Source organism: Stegastes partitus, unplaced genomic scaffold (genome assembly GCF_000690725.1).
Source record: "Stegastes partitus isolate 25-593 unplaced genomic scaffold, Stegastes_partitus-1.0.2 Scaffold974, whole genome shotgun sequence".
In the NCBI taxonomy this organism is placed as follows: domain Eukaryota; kingdom Metazoa; phylum Chordata; class Actinopteri; family Pomacentridae; genus Stegastes; species Stegastes partitus.
Window position 1 is genome coordinate 127,775 of NW_007578705.1, and position 14,503 is coordinate 142,277.

Genomic DNA, 14,503 nt, shown 5'->3' on the forward strand with positions numbered 1-14,503 from the left:
ATACAGATTGGGAAACATTTGAGATCATGTGGCACAAAAAGGACAAAGAAATCACATCCTGCTTCAGCATCCTAAAGTTTTTATTTCTTCGCCCTCAACAAAATAACCAGACCTCAGGTTTGTTTCTCTCCTTCTAATCTAACAGCTCCATGTCATAAGGACGCTGTTTATTCTTGACCGTGCTGACAAACATGAACATGGAAATGAGCCTGCTTAGTTTTTTTTCTTTTTTCCTTTACATAGGGGACACATGGTAACATGGAGCCTAAAGATGCCCTATGTGTCAGTGTCTGATGGCTGAGTTTAATGTGTTCCCTCTCTGTGGGTGTGTGAAATTCACACATGTGAACACACCTCCTGCCCACCGAGAAGGGAGCCATCTGACCTTTTGCTTGTGCTGGATTTAATGAAGAGACTGTCATTTGCTGTCTCTGTGACTGCACGCTCATCTCACACATGCAGATGTTGAAAGTGCCCGGGTCCCGATACCCTCCGCTTTGTTCGGTGGGCAGTCCGTCACTTCGGGCATGCATTAATGAACCAATTCTCTGAAAATCGCTCTGCCAGTCAGACCAGTGTGGCCGACTGGTCCGAGGGGCCTGATGAATCCAACGTTTCTGTCGGCGGATGGGAAGCAAAAGACGTCAGTGACACCTGGTGGTCAAGCAGCGTACTATAATGCTTTGTCCATCGATGTAGGCAAGGCAGGAAAAACAACAGGTATGCTGTGGGAGTGGGAGTTGTCCTGTCTATAAAGTATGTAGTGCAGGCTTTCATTTATGTAGTTATTTTTAATTATTCTAACACAGCTTTTATGCCATGTGATGTTTGTCTTTGACCCCCTTTTGACAGCGACGGCCAGATAGGAAACAAACACACACACCTACACAACATAGTATACATTTCAAAGAAATTATATATGTTACCTTTCAGGAAATCCTACTGGTAAATAACGCCCTATATTTTCAAGAAGCAACGATTAAAGCAGTAAAAGTAGCTACGCCGCAATGTACAATTACACGGACGCAAAGGCCACACATGATAAATGTGACCGTTCAAGGAAAGATCAAGATAAACATACAGTACCAAAGTTTAAAGTACTCGCTCTGTATTACGGACATTTGTTCAGAAGAATGTATTTTATATTATTACAGCTCCTAAAGGTAGAGTTAATTATCATTACTTTATCTACTGCTTTAAATGTTCATGTTCATGTGCAGCACAATGACAGATTTGTTTTGTACAAAACCAATGAAGGACAAGTTTATTTAAGAAGCATTTAAAAATGCACAGTAGTAGTCATACAAAAGCAGCACATGTTTGTGGCACTGAAGTGTTTTTTTTTTTTTTTGTTCCCTGTGATTCACGGCACCAAGCTGCAGTTGAAATGTTTAGGCGGTGTGAGTGTGCAGCAGCCTTGCAGACCGCTCTGACTGAATCCTTCCCCGGCCGTCACGTTCCATGGCTCATACACCGTCACACTGCGAATAAGAATACACACACACACACACACACACAGGCTGAATCACAGAGTCACTCCTCTACATCAGCTGCATTCATTCTAAAATAAAATGTTATGACTGTGGTCAGATGTCAGAAAATATCTGGGATGTAAACAGTAAATACGTGGGAACTGGGAAACCAAAAGCTATAAACACAAGAAGGTGACAAGCAGGGTTCAGGCGTGACGCAGACACTCACACACCTGTCATAGAGCCGTGTGCAGCAGGTGAGCAGCCGTGGGCTGACGGTCACATTGGTGTTATTGAACTCTGCCATCAGGAAGTGTTGGCACTGAGGATCAGGGATGTACAACATACCTAGAAACACACAGAGCGGTAAACACACTTGACTGACAGGTTATCTAATGTGTATATATTATATATTTATATCGCCTTCATTATCATTTCAGCCTGTAGTAAGATATAAAATACACTTAACGGGCAGAAATAGTAAAGATTCAAACTAAAAATGCTAATGTAATAATTTAAGCATTACTCTAACAATTGATGTTATTTCCATTATATTGCTATTACTTCCCCTTAGAATATAAAAACGTGTATTATGAATATAGCATCTAACTCTAAAAGTATGAAAGTACATTTTATAAATAGTGAACAAAAAGATGTACCATTGATCAAAAAGCACTTAAAATCTGTCTTTATGTTGTGTTTGTATTATTGTACAAGGCTTTTAAAAAATATATATTACAGTACAGTTTGTAATTTTATTGATGAAAACTAAAATAACAATTTATAATGTTTTTGAATTCATATAAATGGAAATGTTTAACAATTAAGTCACAAACTCCTTATGCAATATGAGTGAATGAACAAATCAGAACCTAATTAATAAGAAGCAGACACGTCGTTATTGAATTAGTCCTAATTAAAAAAAGTGTGTATAATCAAAAAAGAAAAGCTGTTTGAGAGGAGACAGTCAGCGGCTGTGTTCCTGAACCAGTGTGTCTAATTATTTTTGAAACACCAATTTATTATTATTGTTCAAAACTTTTAGTTTTGTTGTTTCACAATGGTTCAACTTTAAAATGTGGGATTTTATTAACAGCAACAAAACGAACCAATTTCTGGCCTAATTGTGAGCAACATCCTCCAGTGTTGAAAGCTGAAATATATTTTACTCTCACCTAAAAACAATTTCAAAACCAAATACGGGCTCAGTCAGTAATTTATGCTTAATAATGTGCTTTTGGTTGAAAGGGAAATATTTTGAATATAATAAATGTTTTATGACTGAGTGGACCTCCCGGGCACAAACTCAACCTTTCTTGATGGAAAAGTTAGACCAAGGTATGACTGCTGCTCTTAATCAGTTTTCTCATAGTGAGCATTTCCATCCATCCATCCATTATCTATACACCGCTTAATCCTCACTAGGGTCACGGGGGGCTGGAGTCTATTCCAGATGACTCAGGGTGAAGGCAGGGGACATCCTGGACAGGTCACCAGTCTATCACAGGGCTACACTTAGAGACAGACAACCAAGCACACTCACATTCACACCTACGGACAATTTAGAATCACCAATTAACCTCAACATGTTTTTGGACTGTGTGGGAGGAAGCCGGAGAACCTGGAGAGAACCCACGCTGCACGGGCAGAACATAGAGACTCCACGCGAACCGGCGACCTTCTAGCTGTGAGGCAACGATGCTAACCACTCTACCACCTTGCAGCCCATGGTGAGCATTTGCCAGACAAATTAATTTCACACATATTTTTCTTTCATAATGCAGCTGCAGAGCATATTGAGGCTTCATTAACATTTGTATTCAAATACAGTGAAATTAGGAAAAAACTGTAAATCAGTTTTACTGCAGAATCGTCTGTTTGAGAAAATGCGTCACTTTGGTGGCTCCCTATAACGTTTTGTATAGTGTACTGTCGTGTGTGTAGGAGGAGTATGATCGGTGTGAATCTGCTGTGGTAGGAAGCTTTGGACAGAAGTCACATAGACTCTCTCCTTTTTCAGTGAATGAACACTGAATCGAGTTTTAGTAAACCTGTAGCGTGTCACTGAAACGGACACAACACGACTACTGAGGGACCTCAAATGACTGATGGGAAACCCAGTTGGAATGAGGTCTGGAAGTATAAATACATTGTGTGGACAAAAAGGGAGAAATAGACGCCAAGAAGAGCAAACTGTCACCTGCAATACAAGCTGTCATGAAACAGGAGATGCTGCCTGCAATCAGAGCTCTCAGGCCACAACTGGAGATGTCAGATCGTCTGTCTGGAGCCATGGCGGCTGGAATAAAAGAAAAAAGATATGCAAAAAAACAAGAGAAATGCAACAAACCTGTAACAGCGCCAAGTACATAGCAATGAAACCACCATAACTGGTCATATATCAGTAGAAAGAAGAAAAAAGCAGCTGGGAGTCATCATTCAATTCTTTCTGTTGCTCAGAGAAATGGTGGAATTTTGTCAGAATGTTAAACATCTCCCTGCTATTTTCTTATTAGTTATGATCAGGACATTCCACCGATTCTCAGTCCTTTTGATACTTGGGAGATTTTGTTTGCACTATGTCTTGTCGTCTGGGGTGATTCAATTTCAAAGGCGACCTCGTCTTTTAGACACGTCAGGGGCATTAAAATATCTAAATGTTCGACTTCTAACGTCTGAAGAATCGTCTCGTCTCCTTGCTTCCTTCTCTTTTCAATTATATCATTCTTTTGCAGTTATTATGGAATTGTTGCAAATCGTGTTTTGCATTTCTCACTTTTACATCTTTAATGATCCGGTGGAGGCTTTTGTTGAAGCTTCCAAGGTCTTTTTCAGTTCCATCCTTCCACCGACGTTCGTAAAAGCACACACACACGCTCACACTTGTCGTCTGTTGCTTTATACGCTAACGGTTGTTAAGAGTGCATTCATTAAGTTTTGGAAACCTGCAGATGTTCTCTGTGTGTGAGAATTAGAAGGGAATATCTGGGCTTCCATTTGTTTGAAAGGTTTTTAAGGCAGCCACAAGCTAATCAAAACCGACATAACTTCTCATTCAGCCCACACGCTGTAAGTCGCTTAAATGTAACAGATGGATTCCTCACCACTTACTTCCACTTGCGGCAGCCAAAAAAAAGCAAAAAAAATCAAGGACACGTTGATTTTTTTTCAACCTGTACATTTCTATGTGTGGTGTAGACACTCTCTGGTACATTTTCTTTTGTTTTTTGCATTTTAGACAATGGAATTCTGAATTTAAATGAGAGCATATTTATGCAATATTGTAATGTGGCCAAAGCCAGCGTGTTATGAGTTCATAAGGAACCACTCACACAGTCCTCCAACTGACATCCCCAAAGCAGCAAAGTTGGAAAATCCACACAAAGCGTAGGTTGCGATGGTTTCAGAGTGGACCTAGATGAAGAAACAGAATTCATCTAAATTGTTAAGTGATAAAAATACCCACTTGTCTTTCACTGTACCATGTGAAAAGCGTTGAAGCCAAAAAACAGCAGTAGAGGACATTTAGACAGTTCCTCGTTACACAATATGCAGCTTTTCTATGACAGTTGCACATTGTTGGGATGATATGTCACCGCCAACCTGCGTCACGTTAGGAGATAAAGAACTTGGTTTGTTAAGAACCATCTTAAGTCTTTTCGAAGACAATATCCACACTCAGTTTTACAGATAAAAGATGGCGTACACTAGATTTCTGGTCAACTCACAATAGGATAAATAATTGACCTCAAATGAATTTCAATTTCCAGACAATTTTTTTTTTCTTACTATCTTATACACCACTAATCCCTGATGGTATTTACCTATAGGGCTAGTTTTAGTTCATCTGCCCAGGATTTTAGACATTTCCTGAATGAGTCTCTAAATGTTAACACTTAATATGTTCTATGGTGTGAAAACCACAGATAAAATTCAATGTGCCCTAATTTGGTGTCTCAGTAAAACTTGAATAACTGCATAGTCATATACTGCTGGGGATGAAAATGTTCGTGATCTGGCTATTTATAAGTTTTGTATATAGTATATTCAAGTGTAATTGAAAATCTAATTAACATTAATCAGGATTCTACATAGCAATAGGCTGCAAAATGCACTGAAAAAAATTATTGTATCTTTAAGGTAATGTTCAGCATAAATACATTTAAGAAAAACTTCTAAAATGTGGTCATGTGTTCTATTACTTGCACAAAAATCCAAATCATGACAGAAGGGGTGGAGCCTTGCTGAAGCCCAGAAGAAACAAGCAAACAGCAACCACCCAGGCTGGCTGTGACAGACCCAGCATATGTCAGCTGAGCAAACAGGCTTTACAACTGCACTAGAACTCTCTTAGCTTTCTTATATCTTTTAATTAAACAAGAATTATATACAACATCCACTGAGGCAATCAATTAAAAAGTATCCATTGAGGCCATGACATTGTAGAAAATACTTTTGTCTAGACTTTTGTCGGTGCTCAAACACTTGATTGGCTTTTTGATTAATATGCATCTCATGATATCAAACATATTCATCCTGGTAGTTGCAGAGAAAACCAGGCAGGTGGTAAAGATTTACAAAGTGAACAGTGAGAATGTAAATGAGACTTACAGAAATGTACTGCTTTACATCGTTGATATATTCCGGCCCTCCCGCCTTCCTCCTCTTTATTAACTCTGACAACTTCTGATAGGCCACAAACTCATTGAGGAAGGTCTTTATGCCAATCAGCTCAGCAACAATGAAACTGTCCTCCCAGGAGACTCCCATCATGAAGGAGAGTGGCATGAACACATAGGAGCAGATGAACTGAAGAAGGGACGGAACGAAGCAGAGACAAAGTCAGAGTAAACATGGTAATCAATGTTTAAATATATTTATAGCAGGTATATGTTGGAAAGGCGGTCTATGTGTTTTTGTGTCTGGTCAGGGCCTTCACCGAGAAGCTGAGATGCGGACAGTCAAACATCCCACCCAGCCAGGAGAGGACGGCGTCGAAAAAGGCCAACAGTGCAAGAAAGGCAATGAGGTTGACAATGATGTTGGCCACCATACCTACAGCACGAGATGCACCTTGGGACGCTGCTTCCAACACATTCTGACTGTCTCTGAGGAGAAAGGTAACACTTTATTGGCTGTATGTTGCTCTGTCTATGAACACCGTTATAGTGAAATAGCACAGTGTCATCAGCATATTGGTGTTCATGACATTTGAAATGCTAGACTGCTTTACTTCTGTAGATCATCATATGCTTAACATAGTGCAATGTAAATAAAACAAACAAACAAAAAGCTTTGGTTTAAATAAAATTTCTTCATTTCCTTATGTCTTTTTTACAAAAGCTGCAAAGTCCATTACATTTATGATGTAAAACTAGTAAGAAAAAATGTAATGTTTGGTTGTTATTTGCGATGTGATACCACCGAGTTTAACGGAAACAATTCTTGGAAAGTTTTTAATCATGTCAACCTACAGTCGTGATTATCACCACCAAATCATAGATTTATCTGGAACCAATACGGAACCAAAGGCGGATACAGGACAGGAGTGGCAGGATGAAGTGAAAAAGTGATGGAAGGTGGGGTGAAATTTAATGGTCGTTGGAGATCCTTGAACATCTCTTAGTTTTCGCAACTCAACCTTGTGGACCAACATTTTTTGAATTATGCAGACAATAGAGTTTGTATTGTGTGTGTGTGTGTTTACATATATGTACTCATTGTAAACTCTCCTACCCTTTGTCTATTTTGAGGTCATGAGGGGACGTTTTGATGGATGCCTCCTTTTCAGGCCAGAATATCTTGGCGATGGCCAGAGAGGCTGGAGCGGACATTAATGATGCTGTCAACAAGTGTGTTGCCTCAACCTCAGAAGAGAGGCACACAGAAAATGAGATTAATTCAGTGGTCAGTCATTTATTTCCTTACGTAGTTGTCAAAATCCTTTGTAAACACTCATGCAAGTATCAAACTCAGTCGAGAGTCTTTGAAGTTTTGGAGTTTTTAATAATTTGCCAAAATCCGATGTTTGTTTGTTTTGTTTTGTTTTTTCCTTCGTCACCTGTTTTCTTATGCTTATGACTTTTTTTGTTCTTAATGAATTTTCAAATGTCCTTCCTCCTTGAATTTGGATGTTAACCAAAACTGTCAAATCATCAATATAATTATGTCACAAATACACAAATGAATTGTGGGTTGGTAGAACTCACACTCTCAGGTCAGTCACTAGCATTCCTAATCAAACATGGCTAATAAAACAAGGAATTTTGATTCTCCTTCAGAGAAATGTAGATATATATGTTATATTGTGCTTGTTGACAAGTATTAACTCTAAGTAAATGCCACCACTGGACATCCATTTTTGATATTATGCAGTTTCTTTCTATGTATATAGACTTAACTCCCACCATCTCAGTGCATGTTCCCATTTCCATCCCCTCCTTTCTACCTGTCTTCTTCCTCACCCCAAAGGAGATAAAGGCTCCTAAAATGGAACCAGAGATGCTGGCGAACCCCCCTGTCATCACAGCATGGATCTCAGAGACCGTTAGCTCACTGATGTACGGACGAATCAGTAGAGGTGAGTCTGTCTAAACGACAGGTAAGGACAGGACTTAGGTTGATGGACATTAGCGGATTCATTTATCGTGATGTTAATGACTGTTTATGGTTACAGTTGCTTACATTTCCAAGGAATATATTTCCAGCTGCAGCCATTGACTCTGTCGCAGATGTTCCCATGGTAACCTGCATTATGAATCCAATCTGGGGGAAAAAATCAGTATGGCTCAGAAAGTCAAAGGGAAATAACCAAACTGTAGAAAATGATATGATAATGTGCTAATTTCTAAATACTCTGAACAGGAAGTAGCCTTTTATTTCTTAATTTGTATTCCTTATCTTGAAATAAATGATGTGAAATAATTAATTTGACACCAGAAATTCCTTGCGGTCCATTCATTTTACTCTCCTTCTTGCTCACCTTGCAAATGAGCCACGGCATGAAGCCAACGTAGTACAGAATGGAGATGACCGAGCTTAAAAACACCAATATAGGCATCACCTGCAGAGAATCCACAATTAGTACTATAAACATCTTAGTGTTACTGATTGCGTTTGCATGCACGTTAGCATTCTGATTTATCTTTCTTGCTTTTGATTCTTGCATAGAGCGTGAGAAACTTTGTTGTTCATGGCTGTGAGTAACATATGCTGGTGTGTTTCTATAGTTTTTCAGACTTTTACCTTAATTTCTGCAGGAAAAGTCACTTATTTTCATGATCATATGTTTGTTGTACTGCATGAGAAACTATCGTAGGCTGATCTAATGAAGCACCTTGACCAGTAACCAGATTTCTGAAGCAATGTTGATGTTTCCACATTTAATCGTACAACTTGGATGCTTCAAAAACCCAAACATAGCTGATTACTAATATCAATGGTAATGCATTCACTCATCCGTGTGTGTGTATGTGTAGCTGTTTTGCATAATACTGGTGTGTCATACCCTAAAGACGAACAGGTGGTCTGTATAACTGTCACCGAACACAAATTTAGATCCAACATCTGTGAACGACATAAACATCTGCACGGAGGAGATTTTAAATAGTTACTAACTGAACCAAAACACATGAAACAGACATGTAAAATATACAAGCAACAGGAAGGTTTAAATCCCAGAATTTATCAAAGGCAACAATACAATTTTGTGCTGCATAAGTAGAGAAAATCTTTGTGTGTCGACATGTACCTCTGCTTGCTTTCCAAGCCATTTCAGTGCTCTAAAGCCAGATGTGGTTCTGAGGATCAGCAGACCAAAGATAAACTGCAGCCCGGTTCCACAAAGCAAAGTTCGCCAAGACCACTGCCACAACACGTGTGTTAAAAAAAAGTCTTTGTTGGAGTCTACGTGCATGCGCGTACGCCGGAGAATGCACGTGCATCTCTTACCCTGAATGGGTGTTTGGAGAACAGCAGCATTAGGAAGATGAACAGCAGCAAACCAAAGAAAGACACGAGCTGTCTGGTCCCCCGCTGGGCTGTGTCCAGTGCAAGCCAGCACACCACGGCCACCAGTAGCAGCGCATATATTATCCTGAGAAAGATGTCAGGGAGAGAAAGGGAGGGAAGTACAGAAAAGCTCATAGATGACCAGAGACACTTTGCACTGTGGAACATATTAGCAAAAGGAAAGAAGGAATGTTGTATAGACGCTACAGACTGACAAGAAATGTGTCCAGTTGGCCTTACATAAGAAAACTCAACTTCCTGCGTTGTTAGGAGAGGATTAGATTGTGTAGTTAGTTAGTACATGACAAACACTCTTAACTTCTTTAGTCATAACTTCTTTGGTCTTACATGCATGAACACTGAAGACTTGACCTTTTCCATTAACCAGTGTCTGTACAGTTGTGCTTAGTGGTAAAGGATTTAAGGTCAATCGAACGGATTCATAAACAGAAGAATCAGAATGTCTAACAGGCTACGGACATCTAATTTCACACTTAATTTTCACTTTCATCTTTTTAACTCTTATTTTGGCCACTTTGAGAAAGCAGATATAAGCTAACCATCCATCCATCCATCCATCATCTATACACCACTTAATCCTCACTAGGGTCATGGGGGGCTGGAGTCTATCCCAGCTGACTCAGGGTGAAGGCAGGGGACACCCTGGACAGGTCACCAGTCTATCACAGGGCTACACTTAGAGACAGACAACCAAGCACACTCACATTCACACCTTCGGACAATTTAGAATCACCAATTAACCTCAACATGTTTTTGGACCGTGAACTCTGGAGAACCCAGAGAGAACCCACGCTGCACGGGGAGAACATACAAATTCCACGCAGAAAAATCCCGTCTGTCCTCACCGGCGACCTTCTTGCTGCAAGGCAACAGTGCTACCAACTGCGCCACCTTGCAGCCGATATAAGCTAACCCCAAGATATAATCAAAAAATTGTAGAACACAGACGACTATCTACACATCCATCAGATACAAACCACATTAGCAGCAGTTTGGATTTGTGTTTCTGACAACCTGTTGAATGTAAGCTCACTCCTCCGCTGTTTTTTTGTTTGTTTGTTTTTTTTATATATATATATTTTTTTATCTCCATTAAATATCTGACTCTTTACCTGTGTAGTGGGTTACCTTGTCTGCAACCTGGTGCTGACGAGGTAATACGGATTGGATTTTTAAATGCTGTGGCTTAAAAAAAATGCTGTAATGGCCGTGAGACTTAAGTTTACCTGCTAAAAAATGAAGACTGTGAGTTATAAATCTATCATATAAACCTTTACTGAGCTGAAACTGCAAAACCAAGAAAGAATTCATGTTGCATTCATCTCAAGTCCTGGCCAAGTCCTTTCACATGGAGGTAGTCATGTAATCCTCTGTTTGAAAGAGCTTTTCTTGCTTTTGCAATTTCAGCTACAACCTTTTGATTATCCTGAAGGTAATTTGACTTGTAAGCAGACATCAGCTATGTAGGTCAGAGCTGCAATCAAAGGCATCAGCGCAGCATAAAACTGATTTGTAGAATAAAAAGTGTAACACAAACGAAAAATAAAAAGCAGCAGCAGATCAAACCAAAGAAGAAATACATCTACCATCCTTTACAACTTAAAGATAAAGTTCAGTCTTTTGATGGCAACAGGAATAAATGAGAGTCTTTGCTGCCATAGTGGCGGCATAATAGGAGATCAAACTTCTTTATGTGGCTGATCAGGGAAGCTGAGACTCTTTAATCCCGTTCGTTAAATGTTTATTTGACGTACTTTTGTTGTGTTCTGTTACATTATTGTGGACTATATTGTGTCTCTGCTTCTGCTGAGGTAACTGCCAATGAGGTGCTCTTGAGCTTGTGCAATTATGTGCCCTGCAGCAGTTCTTCTCACATTTTGCCATCACCTGCTCTTGTTTCCTTTATTCTGCCCTGTTTGAATTGAGTGCTCATGCCAATTTCACTAACAATGAATTTCCTCAGTCTACCTTGTTGTTGCCAGGAGACCGAGAAACCCTCAACTTGTCTGAACCGTCTTGAGCATTATTTACATTACATCGACTAAGAGCGATTTTTAGTGCGCTGATTCGGCGGTGGCTTGGGTTAGTGTTTTCTAGTATCATCATGGGGAACACACCAGTAGGCCCGACCCCCCACCACCACTACCTTTGATAAGGAGGGTGCACACCGGGGTAGAAAAATCTGAAACCAGATTTCTCACCATCTGATCCAAAACCAGTTTCTTCTGAGGGCAACTCTGATAGGAGAGAGAGCCTCCCACACCCGGTCGCTATAGCGCTCCATCATCCAATCCCAGACCAGGAAGAACATGGTTACCAAGGAGATGACCAGCAGCCCCACAGCCCGGTGGAAGTTCAGAACACACGCCGCTATCACCATGGCAACGAAGCCTGAAACAAATTTAGAATTAATATGAATGATATCCCACAGTGCTCAGAATACCGACAACATTTCACTTACAGCTTTTTTTTCCCCATTAAAGTTAATCTAACCTTTAGCATTTATTTGCTGCTTTACATCCTCCAGTTAAACAGGAGGAGGTGCAGTTAATGTTAAAACGACCGGAGTCGTTTCCACCAGAGACAGAGATCCACCGCACACATCCTCAAAAGACAAATCTGACTTATTCATAACTGCATGTAGAACATATTCATGAAGTCTCAAATCCTGTGAACAGTGGAAGGAGCGTTTCACATTTCAAACATCTTGTTCTCAGCTCTTTTTTTTGTTTCATTTACTTTTTGTTTTCTTGGCTTCAACTTATAAAACGTGTTTTGAGCTGCAAACTTGCATGCCCTCTGACTTTTAAATATCCAACTAAAGTGAACTAAATCGAAAAGGATTTAGAAAAAAAAGAAAAAGAAACTACTTTGCTCTTGTAGCTTCTATTACTTTTATGTACAGCAGATTCTCTTATAGCCTGACAAGAATCAATGATATTTAATATTTAAAAGTTCGAAACTAAGCCCAGGGTTAGTGGTAGTGAACCAATGCATTTCAAATTTTCAACTTGGTGGTTTAATTCATTCAGTGCCATCGGCTTGTAAAAAATAAACCCCGGGTCATACATGCTAAATCATTCATTAACTTCTCCAGAAAATGCAGGTTAAAGGGAAAATGTTGGAGCTCTGATGCATTTTGACTACTTGCCAGTGAAATCCCACAGGGAGGTTGTTCAGGTTTCACATCCCCAAATGATTTAACTCTCAGAAGAAATGTAGTTCTTTAACAATGTACCACCAAACTGAATTTTTTGAAAGTCAGAAACATATCGGAAATGTTTATAAAGAGGACAAACTTAGCCAGACACGAGAGCTTCGGATTCTGTAAATCATAGCGCGCCACAGTGATTTGTTTTATATTTAGATCAATAAAGTATCACTATACCGTTAATGGCTCTCTTAACAATCCTATAGGAGCTCGCAGATGCGCTGAGAGCACTTCGACTCACATCCACGTATTACATATGTTCTCCAATAAACCCTGTCTTGATTTTTCCATTAGCAATCATAGCGATTGTGTTGTAAGGACACACACTCATGTCAATGTGTTCTAAGGCGCAGAGCATGTAGGTCAACTCAGCAGTGCCGATTGCCTGTAAATTAAACAGCAAAGAAAGTCCTTAAACAAGACCACAAATCGATTTTTCAGCATACTTAGATTTGGCAATTTAATAGTATGTCGCTGTAAAATCAAAAGTATCAATTGTACCGGGGATGCACTTTGTGTCCAATACAATCTTGACACTAATGAAATGCTGTGCACGTTTTTGTGTGAAAAATATAAGGAATGGGTTTCACTGTGGTAGTGGCTGCATGTGGACGACCCCCAAACAGAGACCTATTTAAGGTCCTGAGTTACACTTTAACAGAACAAAGATAGTTTACCTGCTGCTAAAACGAGGTGTATAATCAGGCCAATCTGATCTTTGTGCTCAGCCAAACAGACCTGGAGTGCCTCTGTTTTCTTCTCCAGCAAGCTAGACACACACAAAAAAAGAAAGATAAGGGGAGTAGATAAGGAGAGAGGACATAAATGTTACATCAAAGGAGCAAGACAAAGGCTGATGATTTAGAAGACACTGGAAAAAGAGACAGACACGGGGAGATATTGTGCGTTTGACGAAAAGAACAATATAAGATAAACTCAAAAACCTTTTGTTGTGTCGGCCTGTCTCGTCGTGCGCATCGTCTGTAGCTCCGGAAGCTCTGTCCACATCAGTGCATATCTGATCCTGCTCCTGTCACACCCACAGACACACATATTGAGAATAATTCATGTTAGGAATAATGTGCGGACACATATTGATTCATAGTCTGAATTAAAGCTTGTTTTCTGTTGCACACTGAGCACGTGTGTCTCTGCATGTACAGGTTGGACTGAGGGTCCAAAACAACTTCAAGTCCCTGCAAAGCTGACAAAAAAGCCTCATTATATATTTACTTCATGAACTTTTTTGTTGTAACTCAGTGCATGAAACTATTTCAGTTGTTTGTTTCTATTAGTAGCCTTTAAAAAATGTCTTTTTCCAAATGCTTCCAATTAAAGCAATGTTTTTCAAGAATAATTTAAGAAACAACTTTACATACCTGTGATTCAAAGGCCTTGTTGTCTTTCCACTGTTTTTGATTCTTCGTTTCTATTACATGCAGCTCCATTGTCTTGCTGTTCAGGCACTGGCCAGACACCTTTTGGGAGACTTTTTCTGAAACACACCTGTCCTGTCCTTGTCCCCTCCCCTCAATTCTACCTCTGTGACTCCCCGTATCTTTTTTTTTTACAATCTTCTTTCTTTCTTGAAAGCGTAGTATTAGTCAACCTTCTCACTTTCTCACTTTCCTGGATGAAATTAATTTCATACAATCACCTCCTGTTCCCTGGAGACATTGCATTGTTTCTCTATGAATGTAGTTGATGCTAAAGATGACGCTGCAGTCTCGTGTTTCTTATGTATCAGAGCTGCCACTAGAGAGCACTACTGTATAAGTTTTCAGGACCG

General features: G+C 39.7%; 1 protein-coding gene across 1 annotated transcript; it reads right to left on the bottom strand.

The window, feature by feature from the left end:
• Window positions 1–1,363: 1,363 nt before the first annotated feature.
• Window positions 1,364–14,162, bottom strand: LOC103366761 (solute carrier family 28 member 3). Its single transcript, XM_008294582.1, has 17 exons — window positions 14,094–14,162; window positions 13,659–13,744; window positions 13,392–13,483; window positions 11,705–11,894; window positions 9,423–9,567; window positions 9,223–9,336; window positions 8,980–9,057; window positions 8,455–8,535; window positions 8,157–8,237; window positions 7,937–8,062; window positions 7,209–7,339; window positions 6,412–6,580; window positions 6,084–6,281; window positions 4,805–4,886; window positions 3,673–3,771; window positions 1,706–1,820; window positions 1,364–1,481 (listed from the first exon to the last, which is right to left on the bottom strand). Exons 1-17 carry the CDS (start codon window positions 14,160–14,162, stop codon window positions 1,364–1,366), a joined length of 1,974 nt encoding a protein of 657 aa, XP_008292804.1.
• Between the last annotated feature and the right edge of the window lie 341 nt (window positions 14,163–14,503).

Excerpts from the sequence above, each read along its gene's own strand:
- LOC103366761 (XM_008294582.1), bottom strand. The coding sequence starts at position 14,162 with ATGGAGCTGCATGTAATAGAAACGAAGAATCAAAAACAGTGGAAAGAC. Across the intron at positions 13,745-14,093 it reads ACAAGGCCTTTGAATCACAG|GAGCAGGATCAGATATGCAC; the intron begins GTATGTAAAGTT and ends TGGGTGTGACAG. Across the intron at positions 9,568-11,704 it reads AACTGGTTTTGGATCAGATG|GATAATATATGCGCTGCTAC; the intron begins GTGAGAAATCTG and ends CATCTTTCTCAG.